General features: G+C 41.9%; 2 protein-coding genes across 2 annotated transcripts; one reads left to right on the top strand and one right to left on the bottom strand.

Annotated features, from left to right (window-relative positions):
• Nucleotides 1–9,275: 9,275 nt before the first annotated feature.
• LOC308403079 (mast cell protease 1A-like) lies at nucleotides 9,276–10,465 on the bottom strand (the record flags this gene model as incomplete). The annotated part of the gene is made up of 5 exons (XM_080892332.1): nucleotides 9,276–9,437; nucleotides 9,526–9,792; nucleotides 9,969–10,104; nucleotides 10,184–10,331; nucleotides 10,405–10,465. 5 exons carry the CDS (start codon nucleotides 10,463–10,465, stop codon nucleotides 9,276–9,278), a joined length of 774 nt encoding a protein of 257 aa, XP_080748458.1.
• A 6,473-nt stretch (nucleotides 10,466–16,938) lies between these two features.
• On the top strand, nucleotides 16,939–25,517 carry LOC308403283 (intermediate filament protein ON3-like). Its single transcript, XM_080892576.1, has 10 exons — nucleotides 16,939–17,424; nucleotides 20,887–21,095; nucleotides 21,219–21,279; nucleotides 21,745–21,840; nucleotides 22,346–22,510; nucleotides 23,103–23,228; nucleotides 23,312–23,455; nucleotides 23,583–23,659; nucleotides 24,757–24,803; nucleotides 24,961–25,517. Exons 1-10 carry the CDS (start codon nucleotides 17,113–17,115, stop codon nucleotides 25,077–25,079), a joined length of 1,356 nt encoding a protein of 451 aa, XP_080748702.1. The 5' UTR covers nucleotides 16,939–17,112; the 3' UTR covers nucleotides 25,080–25,517.
• The last annotated feature ends 1,102 nt before the right edge of the window (nucleotides 25,518–26,619 follow it).

Below are 26,619 nucleotides of genomic sequence, written 5' to 3'. Positions count from 1 at the left end.
TGAGTCATGTGTTTATACATTTATAACACATGACTTTTAACCACTTCCTAGGGAAGTGTGGTTTTGAAACTTTCTACAGTAAGTACTTCGTTATTACTATCTGTTATATGTGCACCCCTTTCCCACTAACAGTAATGAATTTCAAACAAAAGACAGCTAAAGTCCAAAGGCATAAACCAGATTAGTGGCCTGTTAAGTCAGCGGTCCCCAACCTTTTTGCGCCACAGACCGGTTTATGCCCAACAATATTTTCACGGACCGGCCTTTAAGGTGTCGCGGATAAATACAACAAAATAAAACTAGTACCGGTACCGAAAAAAAAAAAGATTTATTCATAACACACGTGAAAAGACCCAGGAAAACCGAGTTAACAATAAAAATAACAAAATAACGCTAAAAACCAATAAAAACCCTGAAAACCACACATTTCACACCCGAGCCTCAACTCTCGCGGCCCGGTACCAAACGACTCACAGACTGGTACCGGTGATTAGATTAGATTTTAATTGGGGAAATTTTGCCTCAGACAGTCAGAAATATTATAATTCTGATCAGTTATCAATACTGAGACTCGTGATACTTCGTCAGCGGTGTGAGCATCACAGCAGATGCCATTTAGTCAAAGTAACTGAGGATAAAACACAGAAAAACATGAAGGAGATTTTCCTGGCCATAAACATTAAAAATATTCTGCAGTAGAACAAAAATGGAAGAAGACCATGAATCATGAATCTGATGCTGCTGAAGTGAAGTGAGGTTTTATTAGAGACACAAATATTTGCGTATTGCAATTTGGCATAATTTCAAAAGTTTCTTCTTCATTTCTTCAGTGTTGAACTGAAAAAAAACCATCATCTGACAGCACTGTACACAACGGTAGACTGTCACATAATAAGCAAGCGAATTGTCATGGTCCTGGGTCGGTGACCCAGCGTTTTTGGTTTTTGTACTTTTACTTTTGATAGTTTTATGTATTATGACTGTTGTGTTTTGGGTTCCCTGGGTTTAGTTTGTGTTCCCTCTGTTTGGTGTCATCTTTGCCTGTGTATCCCCTTTTGTGTATTAAGGTCTCTGTGTTAGCTCGCGTCTCTGAGTCTGTGTGTGTCTGATCTCAGTGTGTTCAGTTTACTTTTTCCCTGTCTCGTTATGCCTGAGTACTCCCAGCTGTGCCCTCCTTTTGTGTCTCATTCCCTTGTTATCCTTCTGTGTATTTAAACCCCGTGTTTGCATCTGTTAGTTGCTGGTTCGTCTGTGTTATTTGGGGTTTTCTTGTCAGTGAATCTCCCTCCGTCATCCTGTGAACTCTCCCTGCAAATTGCTTTCTCTCGTGTTCAGATTTGTTGTTTAGGTTTTAGTTTTCCCAGTGTAGTTTATTTCTAAGTTCTGTTTTTCGCCACACTCACCTTTTGTTTGTTATCACTCGGGTTCTGTGTCAATAAAGCCCTCTCACTTCACTGCATATCCACATCTTGGGTCCTTTGTTAAATTCATACGGCTCGCCCCGGCAACCCGTGACACGAATAATGCAGAAAACTGAAATTTGAGATGGGAAACTGTTCTTGAGAGAGACAGAGCTTTGCAGGAAGTGATTTTATTGTGGTGGAAGCAAAACAGCAACGGTAAGGGAGAATTCATGACGATGTTTAAGAAATATGAAGCGTACTTTTGATCTTCTCTTGCTCCTGGTTCAGTAAACTTCAGTTGGAGAGTGACAAAATCTGCAGCTTCAGAATCTGTGAGCTGTCGGCTTTCAGCCCTAGCGGCGTGTCCATGTTTGTGCCGTTGGGTGAGAAAGCCGACACCTCACAGATTCTGATGCATCGGGTCTGTGCTTTGTGTTTACGTCTTTGTGTGGAATTTGTCTACCTGCTCTCATTTACTGTTTTAGCTTTTTGGTGGTTGACGAAATGAAAGCTTTAACCTGAGATTCCTTCGTTTCTGGTGAAATACATTTATATTTAAAAATTGATTCAGGATTTCATGAATCGATATTGTGTTATTCAAGCTGAAATAGATTTTAATCAGAAAATGGATAATTGAAACCCACCCTAGTTATAACAGTTGCACAGCCATTAAAGATCAAAACAGGTTCTAAAAAATTTTCAGGGTTTTCTTTCCCTCTGTTTGCTTCTTACTGTCTTTGAGGCTCAGGACCAGCACTCCCCACATTACATCAAACTCTTACAAGTCTAGAAAATAAGCTGTTAGACAGAAAGACATCAACTGAGTGGTATGTATTTTTGGTTTTCCAAACTGTCTAAACTGTATATAGTGAAGTCCACAAGTTTTTGAACATTAAATTTTGATTTGTGCCCAAATTATTCAATTCAATTTTATTTATATAGCACCAAATCACAACAAAAGTCGCCTCAAGGCGCTTTATAGATACAGAGAAAAACCCACCAATCATATGACCCCCTATGAGCAAGCAGTTTGGTGACAGTGGGAAGGAAAAACTCCCTTTTAACAGGAAGAAACCTCCAGCAGAACCAGGCTCAGGGAGGGGCGGGGCCATCTGCTGCGACCAGTTGGGCTGAGAGAAGGAAGACAGGATAAAGACATGCTGTGGAAGAGAGACAGAGGTTAATAACAGATATGATTCAATGCAGAGAGGTCTGTTAACACATAGTGAGTGAGAAAGGTGACTGGAGAGGAAAAACTCAATGCATCATGGGAATCCCCCGGCAGCCTACGTCTATTGCAGCATAACTAAGGGAGGATTCAGGGTCACCTGGTCCAGCCCTAACTATATGCTTTAGCAAAAAGGAAAGTTTGAAGCCTAATCTTGAAAGTAGAGATAGTGTCTGTCTCCCGAATCCAAACTGGAAGCTGGTTCCACAGAAGAGGGGCCTGAAAACTGAAGGCTCTGCCTCCCATTCTACTTTTAAATACTCTAGGAACAACAAGTAGGCCTGCAGAGCGAGAGCGAAGTGCTCTAATAGGGTGATATGGTACTACAAGGTCATTAAGATAAGATGGGGCCTGATTATTTAAGACCTTGTATGTGAGGAGCAGGATTTTGAAGTCAATTCTGGATTTAACAGGAAGCCAATGATTATAGCCAAATTATTCTGCAGATCATCAGAATGAAAAGTTATTGCCCATGTTTGCATAGCCTCTTTAAAAATATGCTTTCATGACATTATTGTGTGTTGACTGGTGGTCAGGGCTATGCAGACTGACAAACGGGACATTGAATGTCAGCTCTCGGATGGGGAGGGAGCCTGAGATTGTCTGAATTGTCTTTCTGTTCTATAGCAAATGCAGACAAAATGTTTTAGACAGCAAATAAGTTAGTGCTCTAAAATATGATGGTTTGCTTAGAGGACACCAGGAAGGATGAGTCCTCTGTCACAGATGGTTGGTCAGGGAAGATGGTCACCTGCATGTTCAAGGTCATTGCATCTCCAACCCACATCCACTGCCACTGTACTTAAGGGAAATTGGGACAATGTTAAAAACTTTCTTCTGCAATTACATTTGCAATTATATCTTAAATCGGAGACTTTGTTTTGCTGTAAGATTACAACAATGATGGCAATATAATTGCTTGTTGTTCAGCAGAACGGTGTCCAGTATGTTGGCTGATATACTTTTTTGCATTTGAAAAATAAAAGTTGGGCTGATTACATGAAGTTTATTTAATTGTTTTTTTTTAATTGCATACAGTGTAATATTAATATAAGTGTTGTTTTAAATGCACTTTAGAACAGCACGCAGCATGTAGCAGTTGCTGTTGTAATGCAGTGTAGCGCCGCATGGTGGCGCCTCCGGTCTCATAACTGGTGTGTCACCCCTGTTTTTGTTCTTCTTTGTATCATCTCTGTAATGGATTCTTCCGTGTGTATGCGGACTAGTGGGCTCTCAAGTAATGTGTGGTAGAGGTAGCACTCTTATTTTTGATATTCTAAATAAATGAGTACTAGTGAAAAGTTAGAAGCTGTTGCTCATTCGCTATCCACCTGCACACCTCTGCAGCTGGCTTCATCTCCACCGGATCGGGGTCTGGATGCAGGGCCTCCCTGCTGCTGCCGGACCTGGGGTAGTCTGCTTGTCTCCACCCAAGGAAAAAGGGTAACATCTCCTGGGTCTAGGCACCATCACCTCTCTGGAGGTGCGGTATAGAGCATGTTTGGGGGGCGGGGCTGTGGCTCCCCACGCCTTCTAGCAGATCGTTACATGGAGAAACCTTTTGTATGCACACAGGTGCACACATGGGTGCGCACAGACACAAACTATATCTTTCTTGGCTGCTCCCTCAAAGCCCATTGTGCGCTGTCGGTCTTACATGCTACAAAATAACATTGAATATTTAGTATTAAATGTTAGTTAGTTATCTATTATTGCTGTGGTGTCGTGTTTATTGTTTCATTGTCCTGGGTTATTTAACCCAGCATTTTGTGTTTGTTATTATTATTACTATGTATTCTGGCTATGGTTTTGGGTCCTGTTCTTCCTCGGCGTAGTGTTTAGTCATCCCTGCCCGTGTGTTTCCCCTTGTTCTGTCAATGTCGTGTCTCTAAGTTCTGTCTCCTCATGTAAATTCAGTTCAGCTGCGTGTCCCTCTGTGTGTATTTATAGTGTGTGTCCTCTTGTGCTCGTCACGGGTCTGTCTGTTTCCTTTGCGCTTCTTTCTGTTTTGTCCCTGCATGTCTTCCCATGAGTTTAGTTTTCAGTTTCATCCATCCATTCGCTTCCTCTTATCCTTTTCAGGGTCGCGGGGGGCGCTGGAGCCTATCCCAGCTGCCATAGGGCGAGAGGCGGGGTACACCCTGGACAGGTTGCCAGTCTGTCACAGCGCCAACACACAGAGACAGACAACCATTCACACTCACATTCACTTGCACATTCACACCTAGTGACAATTTGGATTATCCAATTAACCTATCCCCACAAGCTGCATGTCTTTGGACAGTGGGAGGAGTACCCAGAGGGAACCCACGCAAACACGGGGAGAACATGCAAACTCCACACAGAAAGACCCCGGCCTGATGGTGGAATTGAACTCAGGACCTTCTTGCTGTGCGGCAACAGTGCTAACCACCGTGCTGCCCACGGTTTCAGTTTCATTCGTTAGATTTTCCCAGTTTAGGTTATAGCTTGTGAGTCAGTGTCAGTCTGTATTTTCACCTCGTGTCACTCATCGCATCAAAGTCTGTGCCTGCATCTTGGGTCCTTCTTAATAACCTCACACTGCTTGCCTCACCAACCGAGACATATAGAAATCGACAGACCATGTGACTTTCGAGCATTGCATTGTAGGTACGAGTGGCAGCAAAATCAAAACACTGCATCAAGTTCTAGCATTTCCAACACTGGTAACCATTAATTCTGTGGTTTTAATCCCTACTTGCATTTTATTTGTCCCAAAAACAGTTATGTACAAAACGAAGGAGAACACGGCAGGTCCGTACAAAGACAGGCTTGATGAAAAGGAAAAAAAAAAGTGTGAGGAAAATATCAAAGGAGTGAAAGAGTTAGACCCATGCAAGCATACAGAGTGGCGCAAGGACGTTAGCGTGTTGCCCAGCTTTCATCACGCTCATTAATTATATGGGCCTAAGTTTGAGTGCATACACTCACGAAGTGTTTGGTAACTTCAGATCCCTGCAACAAGCCCAGGTCCAGTTTACTGAAGGATGGGTACAGGACCTTGAAATCTTCAGAGTAGAACATAAGACCGTCGTCTGTACAAAGGTAAGTTTACCAGTCACAAAAATTGTCTTCAGAAATACCCATTAGAAAACCGTGGAATGATGTTCTGTGAAAATATCATGAAATATATCCATCATATCATAGGATATTAAAATAGGGAGAAATGGAATGAAAAGGAATGCAGGACTTTTCGTGACTGTTTGATATCGGTCTACCTCTTAACCGATCAAATCTGTGGTAGCAGTTTTAAACCCGGTATGACCCAGGTTGATAGAGGGTGCCCAGTCTGGATCGCATTCCAGCATTTTGTTGGCTAGTTTACCTACAAAACACAACCAACATTAGCCCGCAAAGCCACAGTAAATAAAGCAGCATAGCGCAACAAATTAGGTTCAAATCATGCGACCGGCTATGGCAGTTAATAATACAACCGCTTCTTGCCATTCTAGCTCACCACTTGTACCTACAATCCTTTGCAGTTTTACTCTGGAAATGACGTCACATAAATAAATAATAATAACAAAGGTCAGTCAAATGGACCAATACGGTAAGGCCATAATGATGCACTTGGTAAATTAAATCCGTTGGGCATGTTTCTTGGCCTTCACACAATAATTCTGATGGCTAAAGAACTAAACGGGACAGTAAGTAAGCTTTACTCAATTTTTTCAGGCAACGAGTTTGTATAGTTTTTTTTAGTTCTGGGAACTCATTAGATTTTACAGTGTAGAACAGATACCACAATAGTTCTTATATAGACAGGAATCAGAGAAACTAACAGTAAACCCCTTTCCTGCAGTTTAGACACCAACGAAAGAATCGACCCAGACAACTTTTTAGCATAAGAATGGAAAATTTACTGAACTTAAGTGCAGAATAAAAATGCACAAAAACACTTTTTTAACCCAAATGATATCACAGTTACTTCAGCAAATCTAATTTTTAGATTAAATTATGGCCTTTGAAATTATATTAAGCAACGCAATATTAAGTTATCACCCTTTAGGGGTTAACTCACTGATACCTCATTCAAATGTACTGATTTTACGCAGTATGCTATGTAAATTGCTATGGCATGTGCCACCCTAAAATAATCTCTTGCCACCCGTAATGCCACTCGAGTTTTGCATATAAAAATGTTGTTTATCAAAATAAGCTAGCGTTTGATCCCCTTTGATCCAAGCTACAGTTAACAGAGAATATAATTTCTAAGCACAGGTTAAGCTCAGTTGGAGGAGCAGGCCGGCCTGCGCCTTTTTGATGCATGTCCCCCCCCCTCTCTCTCCCCGCTTTCCTGTCATTCTCTACTGTCCCTAACAATCACATCACCAAAACCTAAACTGGAAAACACTAGAAATGACAAGACTTGTGCAGGTGGATGGAAAAAACTATGAAATACATGAATTCGCTAACTTGACCATGACCTGCATGAAATCCTGAAAAACAGTTAACCTGACCTCAGGGATGGATCACAGAAGACGTGACACTGACAAAGAGAAACACAGGGCTTAAATACATTGAGCGATAACGAGGGGAATGCTACACAGGAGGAGAGCACAGCTGGGAGTAATTTGACATGACAAGACCAAGAGGAAGCAAAACTCAATACAGTGACATAGGACACAGACTTTCAAAGTAAATCAGGAAACATAACAGACGTGGACTTGACTAGGGGAGACAGCAACTATGGAACACAGAAACAGAAACCAAAAGACAAGAAAAGATAAACAATGTCAAGTTGAAGGGAAGTTATGAACTATTTCTGAGAGACAAATAACACCAGGATCCTTTGTAGCTGACAGCTGGTAACTGTGCAGGGGCGGGTCTAGCTGGATGGATGACTTGACTGCTGTTATCTATTGCACTGCTAATTGCTGTCTGTCTAGTAGAACTGTTAAATGTAAGCTGTTTCTTTTAAGTCGGTGTGAATAAACTTTTGCTTTAACCCCCACAACCACTGTGGATGCACTGTGGCACAGACGTAGGTGATAAACTAGATGGGTGAGACATTCAAAGTAAAATTTTTATTTAGGTCGCACCTATCAAGATAAATATCACAAATGCTTCACAACCAAAATGTTAAAACATTCAAACTAGTGCTGGCAGTGTTAATCTCGTTAAATTACGTTAACGCCATAACCACATTAACGCGGCAAATCTCCGTTAGCGAGTTACTGCGGATCGCCCGGTGCGATCAGTACTGCTTAAGATGGCGGATCTGCGCCAGTCTTCGCTGGATCGTTGAGCTATCAGTCAACTTGTGCATCTGTAAACCTGAATCTTTAAAGCTTTTGTGATGATCTCACTAACCTGACCTTTTGTGTGTAGATCGTTTATGGAACCTGATTACGAGAGGAGTGGCAGAGGAGGAGGACTTGGAGCTTTTGTACAGAGAGTGTGGAGCACCTTTTCCCCTAACCCTGTTTCCCCACGGACCCTGGCGACCTGGACCCCTTTCCCCTGCACATTGTATATAGCCACTTGGTGATTGTGTTCACTGTAAATAAACGCACTGTCTTTTGCATAACAGAAAAACCTGGCCTGCGCCTGAGTCCCTTCCAAAATCCTTATCAAAATCGTTCAAACAAACAATTACTAAAAGCAAGTTTTAAAAGAGGCGTTTTTAGCTGCTTTTTGAAAGAGACCACCAATTTCACAGATCTCAGGTGCAGAGACAGAGACTTCCGGAACTGTTTATTTTCTGAACTTTTTTGGATCTCTCTCTGGCTATAGTTAAACCACAGGAACCACAGTTTCCAGTGTTCTCACAGTCACACTGAAATGAATGCTTTACAATTTTTTTTTTCATTTAAAACATTAAATGGCCAAGGATTTAACAGACATTTGTCATTTTCTGTCCACCACATATGAAAAAGAGACTTATGGTCTAACAGGACGAGTCCATCCATCCATTTTCTTTACTGTGTATGCAAGCAGGGTCTCAGCAGCCTGAAACATTTCTCACATAATATTGTGTGAGAGGCAGGGTACACCCTCAACAGGCTGCCAGTGCATCAAAACATGGTGTAGGGTCTGTAACTTACAATATAAAGGATCTTGAGGCAACTGTTGTTGTAATTTGGTGCTGTATGAATAAAATTTAATTGAACTGAACTGAATGATGCACTGGTAACCAAAGAAAAGACTCTCACAGAGGTAGAACAGGGAGACTACAAGCCACATGAGAGTTGCCAGTTTACAGTCACAAATTACTCGATGTGCATGTCTTAAAATTAAAAGTAGGTGAAATAAAACTGAGCACAGAAAAGCCCCAGAAGATTCTCACGGTGACATGACTATGTTAACCACTGCAGCACCGGCTCACAGGAAATTTCTGTGCAAACCAAACATCAGATATGAATGTGCTACAAAAACAAGTTTGTTTGTTTTTATCGCTAAAAAACATCAGTGAAACCAAACTAACTGAAAAAATGACACATGATTTGAAAGTAGCTTCATTATTTTTTATTTCTAATTTAAGAGCAAGCAGGAATATCTTTGCAATACAGGAGAGATATCTGAAGCTATTTTACATTTATCCTGCAGTTCACATACAGTATTATAATGCCAGATATTGCAGATTGCACATTGTTACAGTGTATACTGTAACAACCATATACTTAGCATTGCTTTTTTTTCAGAATGTTTTTGATCCAGGAAAGGTGCTTTGATATATCTGTATAGACGTTGGGTCGGTTTGGGTAGTTACAGTTTTTTTTCATGTTGAAAGACGCAACACCGACTGCTGTTCCATTGCACACCAGAGGGCCACCAGAATCACCCTGTAAGGAGGAAGACACTTGTTTTATTTATCTTTTATTTAAGACTAAAAGTTAAATTATACTTTCTCCAAAAGAACAGAGGACATACCTGGCAGAATCCACTCTTTGTGTCAGATCTTCCTGCACAGATAACACCTTTTGGAAGAATAACTTTCTCGAATGCCCATTGTTTCTCACAGACCTTAAGGTCAATAAGAGGCACATCTACCCATCTCAGCACATCAACAGCTTTGCCATTGGTTTCTGTGAAACCCCATCCAGCCACCTGACACTTTACATTGTCTTTTGCTTTAATCTCCTTCCTTGCCAGTTGTATCGGTTTCACTTTCTTGTCCAGTTGAAGTTTCCTCGAGAGCTAGAAGAAGCAACAAAGGAAAAGAATAAAAGGACTGATAGAAACCAACTCGGTACATTTCTGATCTTATATCAAGTCTTTGGTGAAGTACCAAGTGGAGTTGTTGAAAGCAGTGATGCATTTGACCTGTTTTTGATTGTGACTGTAATGATTCACATTCAAAGATATTTACTTACTTTGAGGAGCATGATGTCATTACCAGATACAACTTTGTCATATTGTGGGTGCTTGCATGTCTTTACACTGTATCTCATTTTGTTGTTATTAACCTTCTTCAGGTTGTGGGTTCCAATTACAACCTCCATAGGAGAACTGAGCGAGTGAATATTAAGTAGGTGTTAGCTGGGTTTTTTGAGAAAAACAAATAAAAGTTCACAGCTTGTTCACTTACTTTTTGTAACAATGTGCAGCCGTGAGCACAAAGTCTTCACTGACAAGAAATCCTCCACATACGTGTTTTCCATTGATCTGCACAGAAGCCATATACTGCATTGAGTTCTGTGGGACATTTTTGCCATTTATGATTTCACTTCCATGCCCTGCAAGAGTGAGAGGAAAAAAGTTAATGTAGGATTTTTTCAATAGATAAGTACTTACATTTTGCAATCTTACCATTTTGTCCAAGACATGTTAGAAGATAGAGAAACATAAGATCGTGCACAGCATGCATCATCTTTTCAGACTTTCGTCTTTGAGGTGTTGAGTCAGACCCTGATATTCAGACTGTGGTTTTCATCTGCTTGCCCTTGACTTCTTACTTATATCGTTTCTGCATGAGTGCAACCTTTAAAAGGATCGCTATGATGAGCCTGTGCGGTCAGTCAAACTGTGAGGCATCACAGACCATACTAATGTTTCAGTAAATACAACGCCTGTGGTTGTGCTGCCTGGAAAGAGCATGTTATGAGGCGCTTGTGACATTTTTTTCCTCCTGCATCTATTGAGTGTTTTTCGTTTAAATGCCTCTCCAGGCTTTCAAAATGAAAAACTTAAACCTTTAGCCTGTTTGTGGGTTGCTATCACGGCAACGATAAACCCAATGCTAGATGAGTAGATGATGAGTAAGAAAAGCCACACATACAAGCTTTAGGTTTGACTCTTTGCTCTCTTGCAGTTTCTTACAGCTTCTGTTCTGATAAAACGCTTAAAGTCATTGAATCAGTCAACAATATAAACAAACAACAATGCTTATTTATTTCAGTAAGTAATCTGCATGTTGAAAAGGGCAATGAGGCAGTGATCTTATTGGCTGTTGGTTCGAAGACTTTCTTGTTTATGAAATGTGAAAATGAAGTCGGGTATTTGTAAATAATTTTCAGATAAAAAGAACACATAAGGAAGTTGGAATACTGTGGAATAGAGTAATATATGATGCATGAAAGTAGCATTTACCAAAAGAATTGCAGTCAAACATTCTTAACCAGTCTGTTATTATTATGTACTAGTATCAATGTGAAAAATGTAGATGCTGATTTGGACATTTTTTATGTTTATAGGGATTTTTTTTAAATCAGTGTAACTATCTACATGTTCAATAAGCTCATTTGTCTTTTAAAGCAATGTAAAAAAGAAAAAATCTGCATTGTCCTTTTTGCATGCTTTTTGGACAAAACATGGGAAACAAAAGCTAAATTAATAAGGGTGTAACTGTAAACATTACAAAAGGTGAGAGCAGCATTTAAAATGAAACTCTGAGCAAACACAACCACACAGAATGACTCAGCATGATCATAATCAGATCACAATCTGATTGGTGTTTTCTGATAAGTGAGGTTGTGGAAATAAGAACTTTGTCAAAGGGGATGGGCATGTAGAGGTTTTGCTATTGACTGTTCTCTCTTGTGTTCTCTCTTCATGCATACCACCAGATATGTAGCCACATCAAATGAATTTAAGGTGACTGTGAAGGATGTTTAAAAAAAACAGAACAAAGAAATGTTCTTTGGTGCAGAGCGCCATGATGCAACACTTAAACCGAATCTAAACCACAGTTTCCAGCAGTAGCGTTAAGGGTTTTGTCGTGAGCATGCCTGTATCCTCTCAACACAGCCTGGAGCTTGTCAAACTTAGAGTCTAGCATGTTTTTTAGGGTTTTTGCACAGGTGCATTGTGGATACACCTCTGGCCTCGTGAAAAACTGTCAGGAAACCATGGTGCTAAACACAGACAGCATTAAAAGCAGATGTAACCACCACAATTTTCTGAAATCTTGTTTTGACATTTCAAGATTAAAAAAAATTAGGTCTGCTCAACTTGTCAGTCACAAGTCATTAGCCAATGAGCTTAACACTGACAATCCTCCTTTCTTAAACATCGCATGATGAAATTTAGAAAATAAACTTAATGTTTTATTCAGTGTGACCACAAAGAAGTGACTGAGCCTATCAGCTAAACAGGAAAGTGTCGGGTACATCTGTGTGGCAGGCACAGGAGGACCCAAGGCATTAACTAAAGGACTGAGCTTTACGGCTGTTACTTAGAAACTCAAAAATCAATCCAAGACGCTCACCTGCAGAGGCCAACAGTGAGATCAAGTAATCCGGAAGCCAACCAGCTTGCCAGTGACTGAAATAGAGGAACTCTGGAGGCTGGCGTTGGGAGAAGAAACAGGACTCTTCTGGAGACTGGCGAAGAAGTAGGAGGAGACAATGGTTTGACAGAGGGCTGGCATCAGCAGTAACGGTGACCTTCTGGAGGCAAGGCTGGAGGTGAACAAAACAGGTGGCAGGATGTGACACCAGCCGTGGTGACAGTGACTGAATCACTCTGGACACACAAACTGACAGGGTTGGCCAGCAAAAGCTGGAGTCCTACCTTTAGCCAGGCAGAAGGCCGGCATCGTTGGGGGTTGGGGCAACCGTCTGGAAGTCAGCAGCAACGGCAAAATCGATGGGACTTTATTTTTCCAGCCTGTAAGCTGCTTAGATCATAATAACCTGTGTTTAGCTTACAGAATGTTTTATTTATTCTATCTGTGAGGCCAGAGGGCTGAACAAGATGCCGCTGGTTCTGCCTCACTGCTTTGAAATCAGTTAAAATTGGTCCCGCCTTCACTGTTGTGATTGGTGAGGGGGTAGGGACAGGCTTAGGGCATCGGGGGGTTCCCCGGAGGCATCTTCCTTGGGGGGCTCAACCCGGGGTAGCGGTCACGTCCGGTTGAGGGCTCTGTTGGCTCTCAGGTGACTGTTTCCTCGCGGCTGCGTGCAGCGGGGCTAGGGGAGGGTCTGTGCTGACGGACGTGGGTTACTGACCTGGCAACCTGGCTGCCCCTGGGTGGGTCCGGGATGGGCGTGAGGTTTTGGGGGCGCTCCGTCTCTGGGCTGGGGCCCGGGCCGGGCCTCGGGGGCTCGGGTCCTGGTTGGTGTGTTGCCGGGGTTGTGGGCGGGTGGGTGCATGGGGGCCCGGCCCTGGAGCAGGGTGCCGCCGGTGCATCGAGCCGCCTGGGGGGCTCTTCAACTGGTGGGGGGGATGGTCACATCTTGCAGGAGCTTTCTTCTCTCAGGAACTCTCTGCAGGAGGGGGAGATACAGGAGAGGTGGAGGAAGATCTCAGCCTGGGCGTTTACCGTCTTATGTAGTCTGGAAGATGAGTGGATGGTGGGGTGGGTGCAGTTTTCTCTGTGGTGGGGTTGGGTGGACTGTCCAGGGCTCTGTGGAGCCGGGGGGCGCTACTGCACTGGGCCCCGGTCTGATGGGCCTGGGCCCCCCTTCCCTGGCGGGTCGCGGAGGGTGGGAGTGCCTACTGGGGTCAGCGGGGGAGCTGGCCCCAGGGAGGGGTTACCTGCCCCTCCCTTCCTTCCCTCCCCATCTCCAGCTGCCTCCCTCTTCCCGCTCCTCCACAACCACCCACACATGCAGGGCCTTGGAGTGGGGGTATGTCACCAGGGTGCAGAGGAGGCTACCCCCCCCCCCCCCCCCCCCCCCCCGTCCCCTTCTGGCTGCCTCTGCCTCAATTTTATCCCACAACTTAGACATTCACATTATTCACACTCTCATTACACATACATATAGGATCTTGGGGGTGGGCACAATCACGGAGTCCAAATCACCATCAGGGTGTATACCTCACCCCTGACGTCGTTGCCCACCTCTCAATTTTAAATACACTTAGTCATTGAGGGTTAGCAGGAGGGACTATGCGCTTACCTGCTGCTCCTTGGCAGGTAGCTCCATGCCCTCCTGGGTTTTAATTGCACCTTAGAACACATATGCATCAACACTACAATGAGCGGGTGGAGGGAGGTTTGGAGTCTTCTCCCACCCCCATTCTCTGCGGCCTGCTGGAGCGGGAGGGCTAGTAGGAGGAGTTGGCCGTCCGACTGCGGTCTGGGGTGTGGGGCCTCCCTGCTGCTGCGGAGTCGGGGTGGTCTGCCTCTCCCCACCGCAGGGAAAAGGGTAACACCACCTGGGTCTGGGTGCAATTCCCCCCTCCAGGGGCAAGGGTACCTAGACCCGGTTTGTAGAGTACGCTTGGGGAGTGTGATTGTGTGTACAGCGTCTCTTTATGTCTGTCTCCACGTTGGTTGAGTGTGGAGTGAGTGCATATGAGAGCATGAGGGTGGGAATGGATGTTTGTGTCTGTGTGTGCCTGTATGTCTGTGTCTATATGTCAGGTTGGGTATCAGACGCCACCTCTCTGGGGACACCTCAGGCCCTCCAAGGTTTGGAGGCCTATCTCCACCCACCACCACTTCCCCTGCCGGTGGCGGACTCCCTCAGGTGTCGGTGTGTTGGTGGTTCTTTGTGTCTGGGGGTGGGCGTCCGGGTGCACACCGGCTCACTCCTTGGCGGCCGCTTGTCGGGGCCTGGGGCCTGGGGCTCGCTCGGGCCCCTTTGGAGGTGGGGTGCCCCCGGCCTCTCGGCCTAGGGCTCGGTCACTCAGGCGCAGCTGGGGGCCGGCGGAGCTCACGGGCGCGTCACTGCAACTCCCCCTGACTTCTGCTCCGCGGCTGCTGGGCGAGCCCTCATCTGGGACTCTCCTCAGCTCTTACTGGGACAGTGGCGCGGCTGCCCCTCTGTTGGTCTTCCATGGTCTCTTGTGTTCTGGGGGCCTCTGGATGTCTGGAGTTTTGATCTCCTCCATACCCGCTTCACACCCTGGAGGACGGGGCTGTGGCCCCCCCCACACTCCCTAGCAGATCATTACATGGAGAAACCTTTGGAATGCAAGCATGCTGATCCACACAGGTATGCACACATGGGTATTCACAGACGCGGACTAAAGCTTTCTTGGCTGCTGCCTCAAAGCACACTGTGCGCTGTCTATCTTGCGTGCTGCACAATATCGTTTATTACTTAGTAAATACTGATATCTATGACTAGCTAGTTTATTGTGATGGTGCTTTGTTTTCTCTATTATTATGTTGCTCTTTGTTGTTTGCTGTCTCCTCTGTTTGTTGTTGTTTGTTGTTTTTTTTTTTTTTTTTTTTTCTCCATACAGGTGACCCAGGAGTTTTTTTTTTTTTTCTCTCTCTTCCCCCCCCCTTCTCACCGTCTCTTCTCCCCTTTGGTTTTCTTTCTTTCTCTCCCCCTCTCTCTCTCATTCATTCCCCCTGTCCTATTTATTAAAAAAAAAAAAAAAAAATGACAAAGGATGAACTGAAGCTCTGCCATCACGTAATGTCGCATACTGCTGTTTCTGATGTCATTTAAAAAAAAAAAAAAAAAAAAAAAAAAAAAAAAAAGAAATCAGTTAAAATCTGTGCATTTGTGGAAACAGAGCTAGCATAAGCAAGTATCCAAGTAACCTTATGTAACTTCTGTGATCATGTTAACAAATTAGGTTTTTCTTACCAACCACTTTGGCTAAAATGTGTGACACAGAGGAGTTAGAGTGGCATATGAAAAGGTCAGCCGGTCGTCCTGTGCTTCCTTTTCTCTTTCTTCTCATCTCTCAGCTGCTCACAGCAAATGGTTGGCCCTCCCTGATCCAGGATCTGCTGCAGGTTTCTTCTTGTTAAAAGTGTTTTTCCTTCCCACTGTCACCAGGTGCTGACAGAAGATTGTTTCATTGTTTAGGTGTCTTTTCTTATAAAGGTTCAGGGCTTTTACGTTCCAATATCCTGTTTTTGTGATTTGGTACTACATAAAAGTGAATGGAAATGAATTCCGGGCTCCAACTTTTTCAGGTTAATATCTATGAGAAAACTTGGTTGACCGAACATACAAACTTTACCCAGTTTTTCTGCCAACTCGCCACATTAATTTTTCCATTGATATTTTAATTTCACTTTCAGATATTGACTACAAACGTTTTTTTTCTGTGAATTTTAGGTGTTTTCTTCATGAGATATTTCTACTTTCACAAAAGGTTCAGTTCTAAAAATATCCCTCCAGCACTCCTGTCTGTCTGCTAATAGTTTATACTTTGATAATAAGTACTGATGTAATAATGTTATAGAGGTCCTCAGCCAGGAAGCATCGCAGCAAAGTGAAGATGCCCATGCACGGTGCAGCAAGATGCATGAGGCTACCATCCTTTCTGCTTGTCTTTCTGTAAAAGTCACCACGTGTCGCTTATATTGAGCAGGTTTAGAAGACCACAGAACACAGCAATGTACTTCAGTGTTGCTCTATGTTCCAACCGATGACCTCTTTCTATGTCTGAAATGAGACTTGACAAACCACTGACACCACAGTTTAAACAGCCGAGTTAACGTTCCCACCAGTTATGAAACTAGAACAAACAGCTGTCTAAATTATTTTCAATAAATCTCATAATTGACCCAAATTATATATTTAATTTGAAGTAGTAAGTCACAGAAGAAAACTGCATTAGAGATCAACACTTTAACACGTATAACTGGCTTGCTGCATTAGCAATGTTTGGGCCACTGAAACTATGGAAACACCAACATGTTCTCAGGTCAGTTAACCTTCTCGAGGCAATAAAGTGAGAAAAAAAGTAGGAAAACTGACACAAAAACATGAAGATTGACCTTTTGTCTTCAGTGTGTCACATCAGCAAAAGGGGAAGTTCACAATTTGTCCAAAGTCTCGTCTCCTCTTTAGATTGTTAAAATGCTGTAGTTTTTTGGCCTTAAATTGTAAACACTGGATATATTACACCACAGCTCTGTTGTGTCCCTGCTTCTCTCCTCCTCTTCTGGCTCCACCCTGGGGAGGTTTAAATGGTCATGAGACACCTGAGACACCTTACTGTGTTCAGACATCCTGCACTCACCTGTTTCACTTCTCTTTCTGCTTCTGTCGTCCATTTTCTGCTCAGTCCAATTCAAATTTCATCATCTCTCTCTGTCATCTCCAGCCAATCCAAACATTTATCAGCTGTTTTTCATCTAATCCTCCATCTCGCTTCATCATGAGTCTGAGTCGTACCAAGCGAATCAGCTCCAGTAACTCAGTTCGGAGCAGCAGCGGCTCCAGGAGGCTGAGTGGTTTCGGTCCAGTTCAGGGAGGTTTCAGTGGCATCTCCCTCAGCAGCAGCTCTCTGTATGCGGGCACCAACGGGCATCACCACGGCCTGGGGGCTCCGCTGGCATCCCTGTCCGTCAACAAGAGCCTGCTGGCTCCTCTTAACCTGGAGATCGATCCAAACCTGTCCATGAGCCGAGCCCACGAGAAGGAGCAGATCAAGAGCCTCAACAACCGCTTTGCAACCTTCATAGATAAGGTAAAGGGACCTCTGCTGAGGCTGGTTCAGAAATTATTACTAAGTATTTTGATAATTTATGAAGAAAATATACATTATAGTTTTCAAAGTTTTATCATTCCTCTTATCTAAACATCACACAGCTGTAAAGTATAAAAATGCATCTTTATGTTTAGATTACTTCAGAGTGGTACTACTACGAGGACTAAAAAGCTCGAGCAGCTTCAGCTGTAACTTCTTCAGTTTGAATGAAAAACTGACTCAATGTAAAAGGAAATTAAGCTACTGTTTTATTCCAATTTCAAACTAATTATCTACAGCAAGTTCAGTTTACACTTGTTTTTCATGCAGCAGAGGAACATAACACTGTCTAGCTCAAAGAACTGTTATAAAGATATAAAGTGTTCAGCCAGGTTCCGCATTAGTTGCGTATATTTTACAATTTTATATTTCATTCAAGTTTTTAAATGACATTTATTTTTCATTTTGTGTATTTGTGACTCATCCCTTTTCTCACCACCAATATTGTGCATTTATTTCCATTAATTTGTAGTATTAGAATTTTTTAAGCCTTTTCTTATTTATTGTGTTCAGTCTAAAGTTCAGATCAGTCTCTTCTTCTTGCTGTTTAGTTTTGTCCAAATTTACAGGAGAACATTTATAGGAGATGGTTAAACATTATTGGGCTGGCAGCAGTAATCACTTACACATTTTTTTTTTTAAAATACATTTGTGGAAAAGCTGTTTTAAGGTTGCATCATCGTGGCTTTTGCAGCTATTTGTAAAATTCTTGTTTATGAACAATGCAGATGAACTTTGACATGCCCAGGATATCAAGATTGTGCATTTATGAGTCTGTGGATTTATTAGACATGTTATGAAAAAGCTGCAGTCTTGTTGGCTAATTGAAAGTAGAAATAACATTATCGTGGGCAGCATATATAGGACCCTAAGTTTCTATTCTAAGTGTTATGAAAAAGCAAATAGGGGAGTAAATGTGAATGAGAAGATGCCTTGTTGAAGTTCCTGAAGGACACAGGCTGCACACATTTCCCACAGAAGGAGCAATCGGCCCTGTGATAACACTGGACATCGATACCCTACTTAGGGAACATCTCTGCTTTCTCACGGAGTAGGTAACACTTTCACAATAGAGGCTTTGTTGGCTTCTCACATCAGCGGAGATTCACTTCAGGCGTACAGAAACAGAGAGCTGAGCTGGACGGAAGCCCGTTTGTCCAAATGTGCAAAATAAACCTCCTGTTTTTTTGAGCTATGTGAATGTTGACATAGTTTCCCAAAGAGAATGTTTATCAGAAAGGTTGTTAACAATCTTTGATATTCTCTGATGTCCTGTACCTCTATTACTTTTGTGCACATTTAAAGAAATGTACAGAGAACTTTATGCCCAAAAATATGCAAATATTTTTGTGAAGATTCAATTAGTGAATAAAACATATTAATAATAAGAATTTTTATTCAGTTCAATGAAGACATCAATAACAATGACATCAATGACAAATCTAAGGTAATGATTTAATACCTCTTGAAGCAGCTAAAAGTGTGTAAATTGTAGCTAAAAAACTAAAAGATCACCAAAACATCTTCATTTTAAATGCTTTTGGAGTTTATTTGATATTTTGTGTGTGCAGTTCTGCAGAGCTGTAAAATAAAACCAGACAGTCTATCCACTGAATAAGACAAAATATTGTGAATGTTCATAGAAAACATTTGGAAACACCGTCCATTCGTCTCCGTAAATGAGATGGCTTATGTGACTTCCCCCACACAAAGAGTCTTTGTTCTTAGAGACCTTCTGTTGCAGAAGCTCACGAGAATCAACCTGGCTTTTAAAAGATGTCTAGCCCAGTTTTCCCCTCTTTGTTCATTTATCCAAGATTGGATTTCTGCTTAACCTGGGATTAAAATCTGGATGTTGTAAAATGACCCCCTTACAGATGAGGACAATTACTAAAATGCAAAGTTGAGTGAATTGATAAATAAACAGACCTTGCAGTGACAACTATAATCCAATCCTACTTAGGAGGAACTGTTTAAATTAAACATTAGTGAGCTGCTTCTCTCATGCAGAGAAGTAATTAGTGAAATGCATCAGGAAGACAACGTCTCACTTGTTGTAAGACAATGACTCCAGTTAAAGCTGCACGTCAGTGAACATCAAAGTTGGAGTTAAACATCTGAGATTAAATGGTCATTTACTGCATGAATGTATGGCACTGGGATGCTGGATATTCAAGCTATCTGTCCCATTTCCGTCCCATTGAGTTCAATTTGTAACCTGATAGATCAGACTAGACACGGTATGGTTGTGTCTCAGAGGGAGGTTATTCTGTCATGAACAGAACACGGGCTTTGTGTTGGAAGGTATAATAGGCGCTGGATGTACCTGGCTGCAGGTAAGAAACACGAGCCGGGCAAGTACAGGGCTGGAATATATTCAGGTGTTGACACTGAGCTCGAGCTGGTTATCTGCTGGAGCTATGGCATTCCTCTGTGCCTTATTCTGGAGCTGCTGCTGATGATTGCAGTCTTTAATGGTTAAACAGATGGTTATTTTCTTAATAACAATAAGCAGTTAGTTGAAAATCTAAAGAGATTCAATGTAGAAGCAGAAATTATTTAAGAAAAAAGCAAAAACTCTATTTATTAACTGAAAGCATTTTTCTGAAGATTGTGAAAAACAAGGAGAAAAACAAAAATTAATTGTCAGCAAAAACAACAGTGTCGTAATACAGCAATGAGGCAATACATTACAAAAGAGCAATGAGCCATACAATCCACCTATGTGGTGTAATAGCCATTTTCCAAATGTTAAGAAACACTGGGGGTAATAGTGACTTTAAACGAGTTTAAATTCAATGATCAGTGCAGAGTTCTGCCATCTATGAAGAAAGGTGGCTTACGTATGAACATAGAAGTTGTAGCAGTTGTAGTTTGGCCACTGCACCAAAATTAACTGGACTAAAAGTTGGATTTTGGAAGAGAAGCCACCAATGCTTTCTGAACTGTTGGCTGCTGCCATGCTGTTTTGTTTTTTGTTTATTTGTTTATTTGTTGTTGTTTTTTTTTGGGGGGGGGGGGGGGGGGGGGCAGAAGTGACCCAAATTGGTCGAGAGGGTGGAGTGCTACTGGTCTATTTAACCAAAAGGAATCAACGGCACAGACATATGGGTCCAGTTCAGAGACTGTAATTAGAGGATAGCTGGTGCCCGTCTTGGAGTAATGAAAGCTCCACTAATAAGATGCCCACTGGAAGACCTGACTGAATCGGCCCAAACGACATAATGACATAGCTCTAGACTTTCCAAGAGTTGTTATGTTGATAAACATCTTATAATAGAGTCACTTTTGTTTTCTAGCTGTTCCTTCAATCCTGATGATCAGAAACAAAAAGTGCATTATGACAAACCTTCACCGTGTCTTTGAAAATGCTAAATGATCTGGGTCTTCTTCCCTCACCAGGTACGGTATCTGGAGCAGCAGAATAAGATGCTTGAGACAAAACTGGAGCTGCTGCAGGGTCAGGGGGTCAGCCGATCCAATGTGGAACCCCTGTTTGAGGCCTACATGGCAGGTCTGAGGCGCCAGATGGACCTGGTCAACAATGACAAAACTAAGCTGGATGGGGAGCTGAGAAACATGCAGGGTCTGGTAGAGGACTACAAGCACAAGTAAAAAATGACACTTTAGAGTTTTCAGCTCAGGTGTACGACCTGCATGGCGGAGAACCTACACAGATATACACAGGTGTATGTTTTATTGTAATAAAATACCCTGTTCTCTCCCTGTCACAGATATGAAGATGAAATTAACAAGAGAAACAACCTGGAGAACGACTTTGTTATCTTAAAAAAGGTTGGCATATAGACACATCCGTTCATGTTCATTCATACAGGTGTGGCGAGTAATACAAGCCCCTCTATTGTCCTTCCTCATTGTCCAGATTTTCTCTCCTGTATTCTCACACGCAGAATCCATAAATAATTTAGCAACTTTCCTGTGCAGCTGTGCGAGCAGCATCTTGTGTCATTTCTTAGACATTACAGTAATCTCAGCAAAGATTTCTGACTTCATACTATAAGTTTCCCAATTTTTCTGGCTCCAACTTTGGGTCTCAAATTGCTCTTTAAAAGAAGCCAAAATACATTATTTTGGTGTCTGCACACATACCTTCAAAGTTTTCTTAATCTGAATAAACAAAATCCTGCTCATTGTTCTTCCTGATGACTCAAACAGGAGTATTTCCTCCAAGTGCAGGGGATTTTTGAACACAAAAATCAGTGTCTTTTAATCAGTTGTGTGTTTCCCTGTGTGTTTTAGGATGTAGATTCAGCCTATTTGGTCAAGGCTGATCTGGAGGATAAAGTCGGAGCTTTGACTGATGAAATAAACTTCCTGCGTAACGCGTATGAGGAGGTAAACAAAGGTCCTCATGCTTGGCATAATCCTGGATTTGCACACTCTTCCTTTCTGGTTTCCAGTTGTTTCTCGGATAAAGCTACAATTTCCACTTTGTTCATTGTTCTGTTTTATATCATGACTCACTGGAGAGTCAACTTCAAAACACTGTCTGCCTTTGAAATGCTTTTTATGCCAACCTGCGGAAACATTTGTTGTTGTCAACTGACTTCTCTAGAGATCTTCATAATAAATTAAATTAAATTAATAAAAATAAAACACACTAAGTCACCAGAGAGATTTTCAGACCACTGAAGTATCACTGAAACAGGCCCAGACATGCAGTGTGTTTGTGTGTTAACATTGTGATTCCATATGCTGAGCATATTAGCAACACGTAAAATATTTTTATCATCTTTTTTCCCATGGGGTGGCACAAGTGCAGGAAGATGCATGAGACAATAGTTGATCTTGCGGGTTTTTATACTGACTGCTTCTCTTTGATTTCCCTCAACTTGACCAGGAGCTGCGTGAGCTGCAGGCGAGCATTAAAGATACTTCAGTTGTGGTGCAGATGGACAACAGCCGCAGTCTGAACATGGAGCAGATCGTAGCTGAGGTCAAATCTCAGTATGAGGAGATTGCAGCCCGCAGTCGAGAGGAAGCAGAGGCCTGGTACAAGAATAAGGTAAAGGAGAGAAAACAGGATGATCCCTGGACCAAAGGAGTGACGCTAACAACACAAGCGCTTTACAGTCACTTATTTAAGCGGTTGTCAGAGTTCCCCTGCATAAACATGTGTCCTGTCACGCTCCAGTTCTAGATTTTGAACTGTACAAAAGTAGCTTTTCCAGGACTCAAAGTAACTGTTTTAGCTCTTCTCCCTTTAAGACAACTTTCTCCTGACTGGCTGCCCCACACAAAGCTTCTGTGTCTGAGATGAAAACATCAGTAGCATTAGCTCACTGACATCCTGCAGAACCGATGGTTGAAAATAGTCTGAAACCATGTATCCAATTCAAGATGGAAAGGCGGGGTACACCCAGAGAGGTCATCAGTCTATTGCGGGCTAACACAAAAAAGAGACAATTCACACCTGTGTCTTTGGACACAGTACCTGGACAGAACCCACACACGCACAGGAAAAACAGGCAAACATCACACAGAAAGGTCCCAGGCATAATCTTCAGTGCTAACACTGCACGTCCACGATTCCCTCCTTTACATGAAATAATTTTCTTTTGCGGTCCCCGTACCATTCACAGCTATTCTATTTGCAGTTTGACCAAATGTCAGTCCAGGCCAGCCAGTTTGGGGACGAGCTTCGCATCGTGAAGGGAGACATCGCCGAGATCAACCGACTGATCAGCCGCCTGCAGAGCGAGATAGAAGCGGTCAAAGCACAGGTACACATGGAAGCAACATTAAACTCAGAAAAATGCATTTCAGGTCCCTCATGGATGATCTCTTGTTCCCTTCCTCTCTTCAGCGTGCCAGTCTGGAGAACCAGCTGGCTGAGGCGGAGGAGCGTGGAGAGCTTGCTGTGAAAGAAGCCAAAGCTCGGATCAGAGACCTGGAGGAAGCTCTGCAGAGATCCAAACAGGATATGGCTCGACAGCTCCGGGAGTATCAGGTGAGTCAGGAGAAGACATGGATGGAAAATATAAACTATAAGTAGAAACAAAGGATAGACAAGAAAACATAGAACATAAGTGAAATGAAATTATGTGAAGTGAAACTGATTCTGTCTTCACCTGCAGGACCTGATGAACTTGAAACTGGCTCTGGACATTGAGATCGCCACCTACAGGAAGCTGCTGGAAGGAGAGGAGGACAGGTGGTTATGGTTATTCCATTCAGACTCTACCACTGCAGAGAGTTCACCAGAATATACATCCTTCCAATCCAATAAGAATAAATTGCAAGGGGCTTATGTACAATGTTACTTGCATAATCTTATGTTTGCTGACTCTGACTAAATGTAAACTACTTCATAAACCATTTCTTTATTTATGCATACTCATGGATGGAGTATGCATGGATGTGTGTATCCTTGAGCCTGACTTTCACCATTATGACCATCATTAGGGTAATTTTAGTTCGATGCTTGATTTACTGGAATGAGATTGGCAGCGACATACCGGCACTGAGACTAAGAGTGATTAAATTAAAAATTGATATTATGGATACAAATATTCATATGATAATTTTGTAAATTAAACAGCTTCACAAAAATGTGACGTCGCTGTAGATGAGTGAATGAAGCAGTGGAGCTAAATTCTTTTTGGATTTTTTTATATACTCTGTTTTTGTTCCTGCGCCCAAATTTCCCCTCAGAAAACCTCTGAATACAAAGAAAATGTTGCAATAAATAACATTTTTTAATTTGTCGGTGTGCCACAATAATAATAATGTAGTTTAAATCTTAAATTAATAATTAGAAACAGTGGAAACAGACAAGGATCTGATTCCAATGGAAAGTTTTTTGTATTGCTAACAACTAGTTCCTGTTTGTCTTTATTGTGTGAATGCTGTAAGGTTCAGCTCTTTCTGCTAATGCCAGATAAACCTTTGTGGTGCTCATGACTTTTATACTTTTTGCTGATAAGCCATTTTGCAGCTCTTTGTTTCCCAGATGAAGCCGGAGATTTATCATGATTTATTCATCCACCCATTTTCTTCTGCGTATCTAATTCAAGGTCAACAGGGCTATCATACCCCACAGAGAGCGATAATAGAGACATCAGTGAGAACTACACCAGGATGAAATGAAACAGAATTTAGGTTAATGTTAGGGTAGAGTGCCCTCTACGGGTGGGAATCTGACACCACATGGTTACAGCCCAGGATGGAACAGAAGAGTTAAAGAGTCCACAAAAGTAGAAATATAAATAACCTCTTTTTCTTTTCTTTGTTTCTTTTTTGCCTCTGCAGACTTGGACAACAGTCTATCCTCAACATCCAGCCCATCTCCAACTACAGTAAGTGTCACACACTAAGGCAGTTTAGTGTATGAATACGAATGTTTTTATATGACTAAGCCCTTGATGCTCTGGACTGAGAGGTTACATTAATAAAGACAGAGAATTTGTATTTTATGAAATTCTGTTTTACACATCTTCATGTGTTTTTCTTCAGGTTTCTCTTCAAGTACTAAAAGCACTAATGGCTACCAAAGTGCCTCCAGCTCTCCTGCCCCGAAGCTGCTGATAAAGACAATTGAGACCAGAGATAACAGCAGATACAGCATTCACTGAGAGCACACTCACTGGTCCGCTCTGATTTCTAAAAGCTGTCTCTAAATGTGTGAGGGGCTCCACGGGACATTTCATTACTTTACTTAGAATAATGGAAACACAAATGATGTAAATGACAAAACCGAGTGGGAGTAGTGCTGGGGTTTGTTGTTAGTTTCTAATACTGTTAAGGATTTAAATGTGTTTAGTTTAGTGTGCTGAGTAGTCTAGCTTTAATCATATGGGGTTTTGATAACCACTGTGGTAGAGTGCTGTGTTATTTACTGTCTAATATCTACTGAGATCATAAGGTCATACAACTATTGGAGTTTAGAGTTTAGGATAGCTGGTTATAAAGAGATTTTTTTTATGCTACTATAAAGAACATTAACTTTCTTTATTTACAGAAGTAGTTTAGTTTGAGGGGGCTAAGTTACTCTTTCGTTGCTTTTAAAAATAAAGTGATCATAAACAAAAATGTTCGTGAGTTTTTATTCTTTCCTGTTTCTGAAACTTCTGTAAAAGCAAAAAAAAAAATTCAAAGTATAACAAACACCATGCTAATCATGCATCACATTTGATTTATTTATATTGATGTCTCTGTCGCGTTGCTACACACAGACTCAGCATTTCAGAGGACCCACAAAAATGTGCTATTTTTATACAGTCAGCCCCATCTTCCCCTTTTTCAATGTAATTAAGCATCACTGTTACAAAAGACCAAACAATATTACAGCATGAGCATGCACTAGCAGTTAAAATGAATATACCCAGAGTTAACAATATACAGTATCTGAAAATACCAGAGCCCCTGCTGAGGTTAGAGGTTTGTCCCATGGCAAAGTAAAACAAACAACTACATACCTTTCAATCCATCCATCAAGCTTCATCCAGTTTAGGGTCGCTACTTCTAGCAGTTAAAAGTTTGATTCAAAGTAATAGAAGGAAGTTCTGCCACAATACGTATTTTAAACACGCCTGTAGACGTCACTATTTTATTACTACATTCAATTTAATATAAATGTTATCCAACACATTAAAAATGCATAGTTAGAATCACAAAAAAGCCACCCATAAGTCAAAATTTCCGGTTATTACAAGGGCTACGTTTTTGACTGTTTTACAATCTTTCCAATATTTTCAGTCCTACATTAAACTTCCGGGGGCGTGGAATGGAACGCAAAAACGTTTTCTATTTTCTATTCCGTATTTAATAGCTTTGCTCGTGTTCAATTAAATACCAAAAATTAGTGATGGGTCCAGCAGCACTGACCCACCAGCGCATGTATCAAGCTCACAGAGCGAAGCCTGTATCGGTGCGTGTGTCGCTTTAAGAAAAAGTCACGTGATCGATACAGCTGCTGTATCGCTCATTGCCAACGCACTAAACTGTGTTTAAAAGGTACCACATCTGCATCTGTCAACAGAATGAGTCGCCACCAAAAAAAACCCAAAATTACTCTCGCAAAGAAACAGATAATACACATCTCTCCATAAAAAATGGAGCCCAAAAGAAAAAGAAAAGTTTCTGCTGTGTGGGATCATTTCAATCTTTTAACTG

The sequence above is a fragment of the Rhamphochromis sp. 'chilingali' genome (genome assembly GCF_963969265.1).
Source record: "Rhamphochromis sp. 'chilingali' genome assembly, chromosome: 9".
Lineage (NCBI taxonomy): Eukaryota > Metazoa > Chordata > Actinopteri > Cichliformes > Cichlidae > Rhamphochromis > Rhamphochromis sp. 'chilingali'.
This window is presented reverse-complemented; position numbering and strand designations above follow the sequence as displayed.

What these genes read in the sequence shown, in the direction of transcription:
- LOC308403283 (XM_080892576.1), top strand. Translation starts at nt 17,113, where the DNA reads ATGAGTCTGAGTCGTACCAAGCGAATCAGCTCCAGTAACTCAGTTCGG. An exon ending in GTAGAGGACTACAAGCACAA is followed by an intron (nt 21,096 to 21,218) that starts GTAAAAAATGAC and finishes TCCCTGTCACAG; the next exon opens with ATATGAAGATGAAATTAACA. An exon ending in TGCGTAACGCGTATGAGGAG is followed by an intron (nt 21,841 to 22,345) that starts GTAAACAAAGGT and finishes CAACTTGACCAG; the next exon opens with GAGCTGCGTGAGCTGCAGGC.